Source organism: Ambystoma mexicanum, chromosome 2p (assembly GCF_040938575.1).
Source record: "Ambystoma mexicanum isolate Mex_15411 chromosome 2p, UKY_AmexF1_1, whole genome shotgun sequence".
In the NCBI taxonomy this organism is placed as follows: domain Eukaryota; kingdom Metazoa; phylum Chordata; class Amphibia; order Caudata; family Ambystomatidae; genus Ambystoma; species Ambystoma mexicanum.
In genome coordinates, this window is record NC_090923.1 from 1,242,489,297 (window position 1) to 1,242,504,940 (window position 15,644).

Genomic DNA, 15,644 nt, shown 5'->3' on the forward strand with positions numbered 1-15,644 from the left:
AGATTGAAAGACGATAGTGAACCCGACTGAGGGTCATCAAAAGAAAAGTGTAAAGAAGCTAAACAACATTGTGACGACAAGAGTGAACCCCACTGAGGGATGTCCACAATGAATGGCTAGTTGGAGCCTAATTGAGGGGGGCTAACCACTAACAGGAGGATTGGAGCCCAGCTGTGGGGGATCCAAGGGTTAAGAGTAATCACACTACATGAAAGTTAACAGAGGGAACTTTTGCTTTGTTGTTGTGGCTGAAGCATAATCAACCAATGTGAAAGTTATCAGAAAGAACATTTGTTTTGTTCTTTTTGACATATTAGGCCCTCTGAAGCAAGAGACTTTGCATGAGAAGAGACTTGGACACAGAAGGCCCTGATATAGACACCAGGAACTGTGAGCTTGTGCCAGAGAAGCTTAGGAGTGTGCTGTGCTCAAGAGTCCCACCTTGTCCTGTGCTAAAAACATGGGGATTGGAGACCCCGGCCATAACATCCTGACTTATCATTTTGTGAACACTTCTTTCTTTTCTTGTGAACATTATCCCACACTATTTTGTAGCATAGCGGTACGAATTGGCAATAGGTTTTCTTAGTATAGGCCCTTTTTATTTTTACTAGACTCCACTAAAACTGTATTATTATTATTTGATGGTCGTAGCTTGCTCCCATCTTAGATTTAGATTTAGCATTTATTTGACCTATTTTAAAGTTTAATAAACACCCTTGAACTGTGATCACTTGTGTCTGTCTTACTTTGATGCCATGCCTTTCTTACAACTGTAATAGTGCATTCATCCTCCATTTTGTACCCTCTCAAATTTCGTGCATCACAAATTTCATCTTTTATAACCTTAAAAGCCCTCTGACACTCCTCTTCCCAATAAATTCCACTCCCTTCCTCAGAGGTTTGCTAATGGGTTCTGATTTGACAGCAAAATTCTTAACAAACTTGTTCTAAAATTCAGCAAGACCTAAAAATCCCCTCACTTCATCCACATTCTTAGGTACCGGTGCTTCTCTTACCGGCCCTCATGGCATCCTCCTTAGGTCGATACCCCCCCCACTCACTACATTTCCCAGACACTCAACTTCCTCCACCCTAAATCGATACTTACTCAACTCTATTGTTAACCCCCTATCTCTGAGTCTGCTCAAAACTTCAAACAGCCTCTTATCACGTTTCAATGCAGTTCTCCCATATATCAAAATATCATCTTGGTACAACAATGTACCTCCAATCCCCTTAAGAACCTTGCTCATTACCCTTTGAAATACCACCGCAGCCGACGCTAGTCCGAACAGCATTTTTCGGAAACAGAAACAGTTGTGATAAATGTCATTAAACAAAGACACTCTTCTGTCAATGGAATCTGGCGATACTCTGCTGACAAGTCTAGGCTCGTAAACACAGCTGCCTCTCCCACATTGCTGAACATCTCAGTGATCACCGGCAAAGGGAACTTGTCCACAAGAATGTGCTTACTGACGTCCCTAAGGTCCACACACATTCTGATTTTCCCATTCTTCTTCTGTGTCACTACTATAGGACTGACCCATTCCGCCGCCTCCACTCCTTTTATAATTCTTCCATCAAGAAGTCTTTCAAGTTCCTTCTCCACCTCCCCTCTGATGGAGAGAGGAATATGCCTTAGGTTGTGAGCAACACCTTTCGCATCTGACTTCAAAACAATCTTATGAGCGAATCCTCGCAAGCATCCCACTTTGCTGGTGAACACCTTTGGAAAACGCTCCTCGTGGCGCTGCCATGTACAAACAGAATAGGCTCATCACTCCTGGGGTCCAACATAATATCCAAGGCTGCCTGGTGCCGCCAACCCAAGACGTCTACACCCTTCTTTGCAACATATACGTTGACCACAGCCAGCCTTCCTTTGTACTCCACAACCTCTTCATGGTAATCCTGGGACACTCAAATCCACCAGGATCCTTGATGTTGGATCTCCTGAGCACTCCACATAATCCTGCTTCCCGCAGCTTCTCCTATCTGGTTTCTTATACTATTGTGTATGGTGAACAGCTGTCCACCATTACCTTCACCTGGAAACCATCTACCTGATCTTACAACTCGGGCACTTCATTTGGGAGTAGTCCTCTTTACTCTCCTGCACAACCACTACTCGCACCTCATCATCCGAGATTTCCCCTTCATCATCTTCCTGAACACACCATTTTTTTCTTCCTCCAGCATGTCACAACTCCCTTCACTGTCAGTTGCCCCCACCCATCACCTGTCAGCTAGTGCAGGGGGACAAACTAGGAGCAAGAAAAGGAGTGAAAGATAAAAAAAAGAATATCTGAAACCACTGGAACAAAGGAGATCAACCTGGGACAATGATGATCCCGGTGCAATATTTGTTGTAGGTTGCCATGACAACCAAAATGGCTGCCTCATGCTTCCGACGCTCACCTTTCCTCAAGCCTGTGAGCGCTCGAACTGCTTGTTCCTGCCGCAAACCACTCAGGAACAATAACAATCTTCACGCAATGCTTGCAACAGGCTGCCACGGCAACCAAGATGGCCACTTCACACTTCCCGACGCTCGTGGTTCCGTTCCTCTAACTCACGATTGCTCCAGCAGCTTGTTCCTGCCTGCCAAGTCGCTCAACTCTGACAGCACTGGGAACATGCAGCCCTCACTTCTCATGGCCATGGCACCACTGTCATACATCGACACAAGTCCGCCCTCAGGGTACTCCTGGCTGTGTCCGCTGCTGGGTTAATAGCACTTGCCAGCACTAGTACTCATTCTGGAGGCCCTCACCTGCATAGCAGGCCCACTGGAATCATCCCCTATCCTCGTTGCCAAATTGTAGCAAGCACGGCACACTCGGATGGATATAGAAAGGTAAGCTTTAATGTAAAACCAACTACCTCCACTACATTCCACATTCCATGACAACCTCCCAACCTTCCAAATGGAACGTGTAACAGCTACCACAAATTCCCAGCTGATGTGATTGATTGCTGTTTATATGTCTGAGGTTTGGATCGAAAGGGAGGCCCCAAATGTTTTTCCAGGGTCTGTGGAATCTCTGAATCTCCTGATATGATAATGATCTTTCACTCAGCTATGTGGTCACAGTAAATTAAATCATCCAACTACATATTCCCCAATGTACCAACATTTTGGAGTATATTTTGTCATTTTTCCTGCAGCCTAGTCCTCCTTTTCCATGTTCCTTTCTCACTTTCTTTGGTGTGCTAAATAATTTCAGTCAGCTGCATTGACATTTTTCTAAATGTCTGGTGGAAAACTGTCTGGCACCAACTGTCTTGTTTAGGGGGAGGACTGAATGGCCAAATATGTTGCCTCACCAATATTTTTTTCTAGTTCTATATATGTCACCCTAGAAACCTGAGGCATTGTCACCCCTTCCATAAATTCCCTATAATTGGTATTGCACAGCACTTCTGATACACATATTTGGCTATAGTAGTCCCCACATTATTTGCAGTCAATCTTCGTCCCATGTCATTTGCAGCTTCCAGTGACTCCAATGGGTTGCAACATCTCCTCCTGGGAACTGCTCTCCCGGCCAATGCTTGAATCGAGAAAATATGTGCAGTTGCCATAAACAATGTCACAGATTGATTTGCTAAGGTTGCAGCTGTTCCAAGCTCTGGGCTACGGACAGACACCACTGGTGGATTGGAGGTTCATGATTCTGAACCATGTAGTCACATGGAAGAAGCACATGTTATGTTCAAAATGGTTCCTTGAATATTTATTATCCCTGTGTCTGGACGTGACAAAGTAGACAAAATGAGAGGGCAGTTTGGCCTTTGAGACTGCACCACTGATAGCATACTTGCAGCATCACCAGTATTGGCAGAGTTTCTTTCTTGGTACCTGGCTGCCTCTTTAGCCTCTGGATATAGTAACTGTTTGGGCCTGTTTAGGCCTATGAAACCACAAACGGCTGTGTCAAACCAGGGTGTCAAACCAGGGTTAGGATGTTGCTGTCCTCTTTTAGTGCAGCCACCTACCTGAGATCCCCAGCAGGTACAACTGGGGAGCTGGGGCATGAGGGCAGCGGAGGCAAGTGGGGTACAGGAGAGGTGTGAGAGTCAACACCAGGGCCAATATTACCCTCTTGCAATCTCCAGGGTTAGATTCTCCAGAGTGCAGGTCGGCCTTGTTTGTTTCATCTTTTGTCATCCCCACAGCGATTTCTTCAGCGTAAGAGGCCCTCAGAAAAATGATGTAATGAAGCATGTAACAGCAGCTTCCAGCACGTTTCGGCATGCTAGACCTATGACGTAGGACCGCTTTGGCCTGAGGCCAATTCTTCCCTAAGCAGCCTTTTGCAGGGAAGCTATTGTACTTTATTTAAGCTCCACTCTGACCTGCTAGTATCTGGCGGTCATGACATTTCTCGCAACTTCCTCCTTCTGAGTAAGACCAGACTTTGTATCCCTATCTGTGGGCTCCTCCAGCTCTCCCTCACAAAAGAATGGAACAGACTCTAACATCTGTTAAAGCTGCAGAACTCTTGCAGCCAAGTCTGTGGACTGATGGCTCGTAATGAATCACAACAATGTCTTGTCCTAGCCTGTTTGCTGTGGTCCCGGTTCAGACACCACCCCTCGCCATGTCAAGACCCTTTCCGCAGGTTCCTACTCTCAACAGTTTATAGCCATGTAGACTAACATCAGCTACAAAAGTGACAGCATCTGCGTCTCTGTTCTCACTAGGCCAAAGTGCACAACTCTCCACAGTGCTGCCAGCATTAGAAGTGGTCAGACCTTTGTGGGGTTGTTTCTGTCAGCCGACATAGTGTGCCTGTTCCAGATGGCCACAGAATCCGACTCCTTTGCATCAGCAGAACACAAACAAAGGGTAGGAGAGGAGTGTCAGTAAGGGAGAGGAAGCAATGTTGCAGATCACTCAGCCACCACCATGCCTGATACCTTTGAAAATGTACTTGCCCAGGTCCCCAGTTGGGGCTAAGCTATGAAGAATGTTTAGTTTGTGTTCTGTTACAAGATGTCTGCCAACCAAGTTTTCTTCCTTCTGTGTATCCAGACCAAATTTTGTTTAATTCTGTTGTTTGTTGACTGCTGCTGCTAATGCATTCTTTCTGTCTCATGTAGTGTAGTTGATGAAAGGATGGATATGTGTCACAACTCTTCTTGCCTTCATGGTTGCTGCTGTATTCCTTGTGACTTGGCTGTTAGTTTACCCTTCTCTGAAGCTTTAGTCTTATTCCATCCATGCTGCTGTTTTTTGTTGTTGTTGTTGCTGACAGGTGATGTTTCCGGAGGTTGAAGCGAAGGGGCTCCTTACTTGTGAACATTCAGCTTTGCTCTTGTTTTTTTCAGAGCTTGCAAGGAGGCCATGGAAAGGCCTTACTTTTCTGCAGATCAAGAAAGAAAGAGGAGGGCCCATGTGTGTCTCCAAACACTTTAGCAACACTTTGGGTATATCTCAGCTGCCATTCATTCTTTCTTTTAATGTTACTTGAAATAATAAGTCCAGGCCCTGGATGTTTCTTATTCTTCAGAGACAACAATGGCGTGAACTCCAAATTGTTGTTTCTGTAAAGTTAGCAAAAGGTTTAAAACAGCTTTGGAAGAGGTTCAAACCTCGTTGTAGGAGACATCATGCTGAAAAATAAAGGCTTCCTTTCTTGATCTTCTAAGCCAAACTCACATGTGAAATGTAACTGAAGAGGCTGTGTATCTGATGGTGGAACGATTCTTGTGCCCACTATTGACTTACAATCTATTACCATGTTAAAATCTTTATGGTCTTGTAAAAAAAATATGGTGTTCCACAATACCTTTAATCAATATAATTTCCCAAACAGTACTGTAAATTTCATTTAAGTTGGTTTGATTTTTACTCTCAAATCTCCTAATTATTATTAATCTTTTTATTTTTTTTATTGATTTAAAATGTTTTCACATTTTTTTAAAATTTCTCTGAGTTCCACAAACCTCTAATCATCTTCTAATACATTTAAATGAGTCAAGTCTCTGGACAAAGTCTCTCCCCATACTCTGCATGAAGAAGAATATCCAGGAAGTGTACTGAAACTAAGGATCAAGAAAAAAAGGAATTGACGAATCAGATAGGCGCACATGATGTCAAACGAAGAACCTTGGAGCCATTACTTAGTCTAGAGCCACTGTTCCTAATTGCAAAACTTCCATCTCCACTTTATGATTTAGCTAAGTCAATATGTTGCAGAAATTGAGTTACTGCAATAGTTTCGGTTGTCCTTTCTCCCTCCATTAAGTGATTCCACCACTCCTCTTCTTCAAAGAATTCAAGATCCTTAAAAAGATGAATCATATATATGGTTCTTTCCCTCGTGAGGCCAATGCAATTCAAAAGGAGATGTCTTAAGGTTTCCTTAAGGTCCGACCTCTCACAAAATCTGCATCCATTTGTTGGTGACATTCCTCTAATTGCCCTTATTTCGTTCGTTGTCAAGATATTAAGACGTGCTCTCATAAAAGTTTGCCGATATTGTTTGTTCAGGGAGATCCTCAGGTATTGCCTGGTGTCGATTAATTTTCTGCTTACTGCTGTTATATGCGCTGCCAGTTTATATGACCCAGCTAGTTCTTGGGTCTTTATCCAATCTAGAGTTTCCAGCTTCAAGGCTACTTTTGTTGGATTATTCATTAGTTCATTTTATGAGGATCCTATTTCCTCCAAAGTCAAGCTATTTCTCTCTCGCCACCCCTTTAATGCTTTAGAATTTGATTCCAGAATTTCTTTATGTATAATATTAAAGATGGGGGAGCGGTCAGGTATAAACACTTTTCTGAAGAGCATCAATCTGTTCCTCTCAACAACGGCTTGTAAGTATCAAATGCATAATTCCCTTCTTGTTATAGCCATTGGAGTAGAAGATGGTAAGTTTAATAACTCTCTCCAAAAGTAACTCTCCAATTTCATCCACAGGCCCTCTGGTAGATTTAGATAGGCCTCTGCCCCGTAGGTTAACGATGGGATCACCTTTGACCGGTAGTATTGGAAGATTGCTTTCAGTGAGAACCGACAAAATTTCCTCTCGATGGCTTTAGCTTGGGCTGTCAGCTTCTTGGCTTTGTTCCATAGATGTACTTGCATCATTGATTCGGTTGGGGCATTACCCATGATGACTCCGAGATATTTAAACTCAGAGACCGTCTGGAGTTTGACACCCTCCAAATGCCAAGTGAAATTGATCTTTGGTCGATTCGTTTTTTGAAGCAACATGATCTTTGTTTTAGTTGTATTGATTTCTAGATTGTTGTTTCCAATGTAGTGACTCAAATTGTCCAACTGTCTTTGAAGACCTATGGATGTTTGATCTAATAGTATTAGATCGTCTGCATAAAGCAGGCGAGAGATCATCTCTCCTCCTATTTTTGGTGGGTATGATCTCACAAAATTTTCAGAATCCTTAAAATCCCATAGGTAAGCATTGAACAGTGTGGGAGCCAGAGGGCATCCCTGCTTGACATTTCTTGAAGTTTGTATGGACCTTGACAACGTGCCCTGTTAATTTAGGCAAACTGACATGGACGTCTCCGTATCTAGGGCTTGAATTTACTCCAGTATAGCTCCAGGGCATTCTTTGGCTTTCAATTTCTCCCATAAGAACTCCCGATTGACCGGCTCGAAAGCTTAGACCAGGTCAATAAAAGCCATATATAGGCCAGGTTTACCTTCCTTGGTCCTAGATTTTAAGATGTTAATTAAAAATATATTAGCCAGCGTTCCTACATTTTTTACAAATCCGGACTGGAACGGGTCCATTAATTCCTTATCTGTTGCCCACTTTTGAAAGAGCTCCAATAAAGTTGAGCCGTAGACTTTGCCAATGACGTCTAAAAGCGCTATTGGCCTGTAGTTCTTCGGATGTTCTCTGGGTCCATTTTTATAAATCGGGACTATAGTTGCTTTTTTCCACGACCAAGGAATTGTTTTTGTTTTAGTAATAGTGCTAAATACTTTGCTAATGAAAAGAGCCCATTCCGCTGGCGCTTGTTTTAGATGGGCATTAGTCAAACCATCTGGCCCCAGGGCTCTAGAAGTGTTCAATGTTTTGATTTTCATTATAATAGATTTTAGGTCTATCGGCAAATCCCATTGTACTTTGGTCACTTCATGCGTTATTGTGAGCTCTATGTTAGAATTTTTAAAGAGCGCTGAAAAATGGCCATTCCACTTCTCTTCTCCTACATAGTTATGCAGCACGTTTGGTGACATGGTTGATAGCGTCTTAATCACTGTCCAGAAATCTCTTGAATTTCGTCCGTTTGATAATCTTAGCATATGTTCTACATCAGCTTGATACATACATGCCTTATGAGATCTTAACCAGTTCTTATATGCTTTTTTTATCCCAAGTGCTGCTTCCATGTCCTTCTTATCGCATGTTTTATTTGCTAATTGCACAGCCTTTCTCATTTTCTTTCTTTCTTCAACCAAAATTTTATCATAGATGTGTTTATATCCATTAAGATTTCTCACCAGATTGTTGCTCTTATGTTGATAGATATTTAGACATTGGTCTAATCCACCACCATCTCACTTTGATTTGTATTTTTCTTGATATATATCTCTGTTAGACTCTTTACGTCCTCTGCATTAACTTTGAGTCTTATTCTTCCATTTGATTCTTCGATCTCTGCACTCATTCTTTTTCGTATTTCATGATGAGATATCCAATCAAATTCAAGCAGATTATGATCGCTATTCTTCGTGCGGACAACCTGGAATTTGTTGATGTACATTAGAAATTCACGGGATACAAAGATATGATCTAAAGTAGCTGCAAGGGAATTCTTTTCCCAGGTCTTTATATAGTTGTCATTTTCCTCTTTTAAGAGGTGAAGGTTGTGTAGATCTCTTGCTTTCATTACTTCCGCCCATTGTATGCCTCTTTTTGTCGCCGGCGTCTTTACAAATGCACTCCTGATGTTCCGTTGTACTTTTGGGTATTCCAAATTTAGATCCCCGCAGACAATCAGATGACAAAGTTGATAGTCTGACGTAATTTTGTTTTGATGTTGTTTGCTTGCTTTAAATACTGATTGTCGCTTATCATCAGCGGATTCCAGTAAGAATTTATTATTATCAGGTCTTCAGCTTTTGATGTTACTGTTTTTTGCTGATTCCCTTCCCACTTTAGATATAAAACTTGAAAATATAGAGATGACTCTATAATCTTCGTTACTCGTAGTTCTTTATTTGAGCGGATCATGGTCAGTAGGCCCAAAGAGGGACGTCCCGATGCGCCTTTTGCTGCCGGCGAAAGATATGTCTCGTAGCCATCCATTGCTGGTTGATCTCTATTTATCTCCTAATTATCCAGGGGTGCCTCTATTTTAAAGGACATTGCAGCAATGTATTAGTGATTCAATCTTCAACTAAGAGCAGGGGCTAAGCTGCCCTTTCAAACGGGAACCAAATAAGAGTCTGTTTTATCTGGAATGAGAAAGAAGGGCATCCATAAACTGCAGGAAAACTTGGAAATCTATAGCAAGCAAAGGGATTCCCTCTCAGTAAGTCAATCAAAGACTGGGATCGGTCCAAATAAATGTTGGTCCCTTCGAGTGTTGAAACTAGAGGTGTAGCCAGGATTGACTAACAAGTGGGGTCTGAAGATAATGTTGTTGGGCCTACTACACTGACATTAACATCTGTAAATGCCCAGACATTACTGCTGAGTGGGCATTTACAGATGTTGGGCGGGCCTTGCCCGTTCTGGCCCTACCCTGTCTACCCCTATGGTGGACACAAAATAGTGGTGAGGATGTTGTGCAGAAGGTACCGGCAGACCTAAGTGATCCTACCCTGCAGAGCAATTATTAATAACAGTCATTCTCCGATGTTGGCTTTAACCCCCAACCCACCACCCCTGAAAATGAGAGTGGGTGAAAGGTCTGCCCGCCACCCAATGCTACTCGCCAATTGAGCAAGCATCTATTGCTTCTCTTCAACCTGCAAATACATACCCTTATTGCACTCTAAACCTGCCAATTCCCTGTCCGACTGAGATCAATTGATGGACCCATCCTGTTATGATATGATAAGGCATTTGTAACGCGCCTATAGACAAGTGTTTCAAGGTGCGCCGAGGCAAGGAAGGGGGAACAGAGGGAGGACAGAGACAACAATCTTACTATGCCAAGTGACATGAGATCGCGGAAGTGCAGGGGAGGGGAAAAGTGGCAGGGGAAAAGGGAGAGGGCAGTGCTGTACATGGGATCAAAACAATAACATGAAATGCGGCCAGCAGGTGGCAGGTGCAAGGGTAAGTGCAGACAGCAGGGGTCCAAAAATGCAGGTAGGGATGCACTGCTACTGTCTACTTGCCCTCAGGACAACAGTCTGTGTTAGCACTGCATGTGATTTCTAGCTGACTCCATCAAAAGCTGCAGCAGGATTGAATGGTGCAGTTTCAACACATATCCTGCTTCAACACAAAGTGCTTTTTTTACATTGTTTGTCCTGATGAAATCCTGCCTGGTTAGATTTACACAGTTCAGTGCCTACATTTAGTGCAGTATATTCGGGGAAAATGCATACGCGAGGAAACCGTAACAATTTAAATGTCATCGGCCCTCATTACGACCCTGGCGGATTTTTTCCGCCATCGACGGACTTTCCGGCCATGGCGCAAAGTCCCTTTACGCCATGGCGGATGGCGGACTTACCGCCCCATTCCGAGGTCGGCGGGGCGGTAAGTCCCCATTGACCCATTTACCCTTCCCCATTCCCATTTCGGCCCCATAGGGCTCAATGGGAGTGGGGAAGGAGTTAATTACGCCACCGTAAAATACGGTGGCGTAATTAACACCAAGGTCCCAGAGCGCCATGGATTTTTCCGCCCGCAAAAAGCGGGCGGAAAAATGACCATGGCGCTCCAGGAACTCGTAGTTGGCGGTAAGGGGTCCGCGCAGCTAACGCTGGCGCAGACCCCTTAGCGCCAGGGTCGTAATGAGGCCCATCATGTTTTTTAGATTCACAGGTGAAGTTGATTTCTTTTCGTTTGGTTTTAATTGCTTTAGAATGTGTGAGACAGTAAGGAAACCAGTACAACGATACTGAAATCGAAACTATAAAGGGGTATCGTTGATAGCGTGTCTCCGCACGACAAATATGCCCAAAAACATTTCAGAATTCTTGGGACAGATGTTTTGAGCAGCAGAACTTGTGAATGCTGAATGGAGACTTCCAATCCATGGGACATTGAATTTTTTTACATTTAAGCCCTCATTCTTTTCCTTGAGGATCATCTCTGAAGGGGTGGAGCAACCGCCTCCACATCCAGTGGTTGGTGTATGCCCGGTATATTATCCTGGGCATGTGTACCTAGTGGAGGGGTCTGCAGCCTGCGGCTCTCCAGATGTTTTGGACTACGACTCCCATGATCACTCACCGTTGACTATGCTGGCCAGGGCTTATGTGAGTTGTGGTCCAAAACATCTGGAGAGCTAAAGGTTGCAGACCCTTGACTAGTGGATGTGGATCCAGCATAGTCTGCAAGCATGCAGTGATCACTGGAAAGAAGCCATGCAAAGGCAGATATATGAATGTCACCACCTACATGAGGAATATCCCAATATTCTCACAGCCCTGTGCGATGCCTCAGGCAAATGCCATTGTGCACTCGATTCAGACATTGTGCGTGCTATCCCAGACACGTTAACTTGAATGGCTAATTGTGAGGCTCTATACAGTCTCACAGAGGACCACTGCAATGGTCTGTGGCAGGTCTGAGGTGGTGTATGGAAAACCCAGACATACTAAGGATGGTTAGTGATTCCACCACCACCAGCAGAATAGTGAGGTATCTGCGGTGTATAGATCCTGCTGCGGTGTGTTTGCATTTCCCAGGTTGATCCAATGGCAGGCATAAACACTGCAGTGAACCCCGCTGAGAGGGAAAACCTTTTTTTTAGGACCATTTATTTATAGGTATAGGAGTAAGTGGTTGTGTCATGGAGACATAACTCCATCAATGGATCAGTGTGGTTAAACAACACAGTTGATTTGGGGAGAATCATGGGCTTCATAGGCAATAATATAATCTTGTGACTTCCAGAAACAAGTGCTTGTATTGAACAATATTTTGAACGGGGGAAGTCATATATACTTTCCAGATGGAAAAAACATTAAAGAGCTGTGGTTACCCTAAAAGCCAAATAAGACCTAATAGCAGACGCAATGAGAGTGGCTCACCTCTTAAGCCAGTGGGAAGTGTCCAACTGGGGCATGGAAATGACAAGCAAGTTATTATTTACAGATCATGGCCCTCAGAAATCACATCCCAAAGTGCAATTGTAAGGCATATGCTTACCAAGGAAGGATGGCTGGAATAGGGCCTCTGGGCATCTGAACCTCTCATTGCCAATGGTGATCACCTGACCGTCGGGCAGCTCATAGCTTTTTTCCAGGGAAGACGAAACAGAAGCCGTCACCATTTCCTGCTCAAAGTCCAGGGCAACGTAGCACAGTTTTTCTTTGATATCACGCACGATTTCTCTTTCGGCTGTGGTTGTGAAGCTGCAGCCCCTCTCTGTCATGATCTTCGTGAGGTAGTCTGTTAGATCACGACCAGCCAAGTCAAGGCGATTAATGGCGTGAGGCAGGCAATAACCATTGTAAATGGGTACTGTGTGGGTGATGCCATCACCGGAGTCCATGACAATGCCAGTGGTACGACCTGAAGCGTAGAGGGAGAGCACAGCCTGGATGCTAACATACATAGCGGGCGTGTTGAAGGTCTCAAACATTATCTACAGAAGGGAACCAAAATGCATTTAGACACTAGTAAATGGCATATACATGGGGTGATGCAGACAGGTTTAGCAGTCTACCAAAAATCCCACTATTAACTATGAAAACTAATTTGGCGATATGTGATAGTGTTATCAGATAACATGTAAAGCAAGTGTTCGGGCAAAGAGATGGAAAATTAAATGCAGTCCACCTGCATTCATTTAATCACACACCTAGATACTAAATATATTTATCAAAAGCCATGCCGACATTAACTAAACGTTTAGTTTGGTTACGGCATACAATACTTTGTTTTACTGCTATACAAGTTAAGTCCATGGGTATGATGATAAAAAAAAATGTACCTGCCAGAAATACAAATTCATCCAATTTTAGTGAATATGCAAGTGTACATTTGCAGTGATGAATTAATCTGGTGGCTCCAATGTTGTCTTACCTCTGTATGGGAATTGTTTGAGTGAAAATTGATAACAACGGTTATCATGAGGACATTTTTGTTCCTGATTCTAAAAAGGGACTAATTTGTGGATCCCCGTATATTATATTTAGATAAGACATGCCGTTAACACAGAATCACCTTGGTTTATAGTGTACCTACATGTTGGTCATCTTGCCATCTCAGTGGTGCCTAGATTGGCAACTTGACAATGGGTCAAGTAACTTAGCATGGGTGTGACTTGGGCTGGGTATTCAACTATGCCACATGACCACGAATCCAGAAGTAAGCCATGGGCGAGGGGTTTTCTGTGTCAGTCTTGGTTGATGGGCTGTCACATCCGGTTGCACCTGGAATCTCTACAGGCATGCCGCTGGTACAGAGGATCAACCTGTGCGCTGTGTTAGCTGACAGGTAAAATATGGTGTAGTACAGATACAGGGGGTAGAATGCTGCTATGGGTTGAATTCCAATCAAGAATGTATAGCCATATGCCGCTCCCTAAAACTTCTAGACGTTTAACGAATACCACATAAATGCACACCTGCCAGAGAATCAATTTTTGCTGTAGAATTGTTTGATTTAATTGAAGTATGCATTAACCATAAGAGAAAGTATTGCGTATATCAACCTCTTTCATGTCTTAATAAGACACACTGAGAATGATTTTCTGTGAGACTTATGTCGCAGTATTTATTGCTGCAAGCAAGGGGGGGGGGGCTTAAACCGGATGGCTATGCAAGTATTTTAATCAGAGAGTCCCTCTCCTTATCTCATCAGTCTAGGTGTAATTCTCAAGCCCCTTTGTATATAGAGAAAATGGCCTCTCTATTTATCATTAACTTGCCCTAATATTAGAGGGGGACTAGCCCTAGTTGTCGGATGGTGTACCCCCTTCCTAGAGGGACACTACAAGCTTATATGTTTGAAAAACGCTTTCAATTCTGCAAGTGCTCCATTGATGGCTTTGTGTGCGTGCACAACTCTCAAGGTGAAAAATACCAAAAAAGTGTTAATAAAGGAATTGTGTTTGCTAAAAGAGAAAGAAGGCACATGATACACTGTATTGAAACTAAGGATTGCTATCTCAGACAACACCAATAGCCCATATCTGTGGAATATTGGATACCCAGTGAAACTAATGCACAGTGAGAAGATCAACATCATAAAGGAAAGTAAAAACGAAACAAATTGCCTGATATCGATTCCAGTGAATGTTACATGAGTACATCAGTGTATTTTAAATCAGACTTGCAGACAGCCCGGCATGTTTCCTCATGTATCATTCCTAACTGGATCTACTCACAACAGACCGGCTTCATACTTTAGAGCATGTGAGTAGAGATCAAGTATACCAGGCTTACCCTGTCCTCTCTTGACATTGTATGTTCCTACCACTCTTGTTTGAAAAATGTCACACTAAAGTGACATTTTGTATTTGCATTCTAGAGATGATATTCACAGATTCAAAATATCAAGCGTCTGCGGTAACACCTGGTTTCCAACTTATGATTTACGTTGACCCCAGCTTCATTAATCATTCATTGACCAATTGCACTTTAACAAAGGTTAATATCTTATTAAAAATGGTATTTAATTATTTTACGGTGTCTGGGCAATGTCCTTTTCACCCTGAGAGCAGTGGTCGAAGTGGGCAGGAGCGGTCGGGAGCGGTGCTCCTATACTTATTTTAATTAAGTTTTACCGTTCCTATACTTTTATTTTAAAAAGAAACCGTTACGGAACGGTTTCGTTTTAAAATAAAAGTGTAGAAAGAAGTTGAAACTTGGCCTTTCAGTGCACTGCACAGGATGTTTCCTTAAAGAGCAGGCACATGTTTTTTGGGGTTTTTATTGTGCATGGGAGGGGGCGCAGCGATGGGGTCTGTGGGCAGTAGCGCTGTCCAGTAGGAAACATAGTTCCACTACTTCTTTTCATACACTTCGACCACTGCCTGAGAGTTAAGTACCAATGTTTTGGGCCAATGTATTGAGTAGTATTATCATTCGTTACCTCACCACATATCTTACCTTGCCCCCGCATACCCAGTGATTTCTCACCTCATACGTTGCATTGCCTCCTATTCCCAGTAGTTAAAAACCTGATATGTTACCTTACCTCATAAGTTATTCTCTACAACATGCACAGCACTCCTTTGATTCCTAACTAGGTTTGCTCTATTTCTTTTTAATTATTCTTTTTTAATTGTGAATTAGATTAAATCAATAAAACTTTTTACACAAAATAGTTCCACACCGCTCCTTTTTCATAAGGATAAAAATAACAATAAACACATTCATTTCTTATTTTTATCATTAACCAATGAGTCCTTAAATCCGGTCCTTTGTATTTTCCTGTTGATCAAGATCTCCCAGTATTTTCTCGATGAAGTTTATTCCTGCACATGTTAATCTTGTGTTGTTTCCGTGAAGGAATTCT

At 42.9% G+C, this 15,644-nt stretch overlaps 1 protein-coding gene across 1 annotated transcript in view; it reads right to left on the minus strand.

Annotated features, from left to right (window-relative positions):
- The window catches only part of LOC138566028 (actin, cytoplasmic 3-like), a 118,724-nt gene that overhangs the window by 27,881 nt on the left and 75,199 nt on the right, over positions 1-15,644 (minus strand). The window contains exon 4 of the mRNA XM_069643082.1: positions 12,327-12,765. Within this exon, the coding sequence (XP_069499183.1) occupies positions 12,327-12,765 (439 nt within the window). The remainder of the gene's footprint in view (positions 1-12,326; positions 12,766-15,644) is intronic.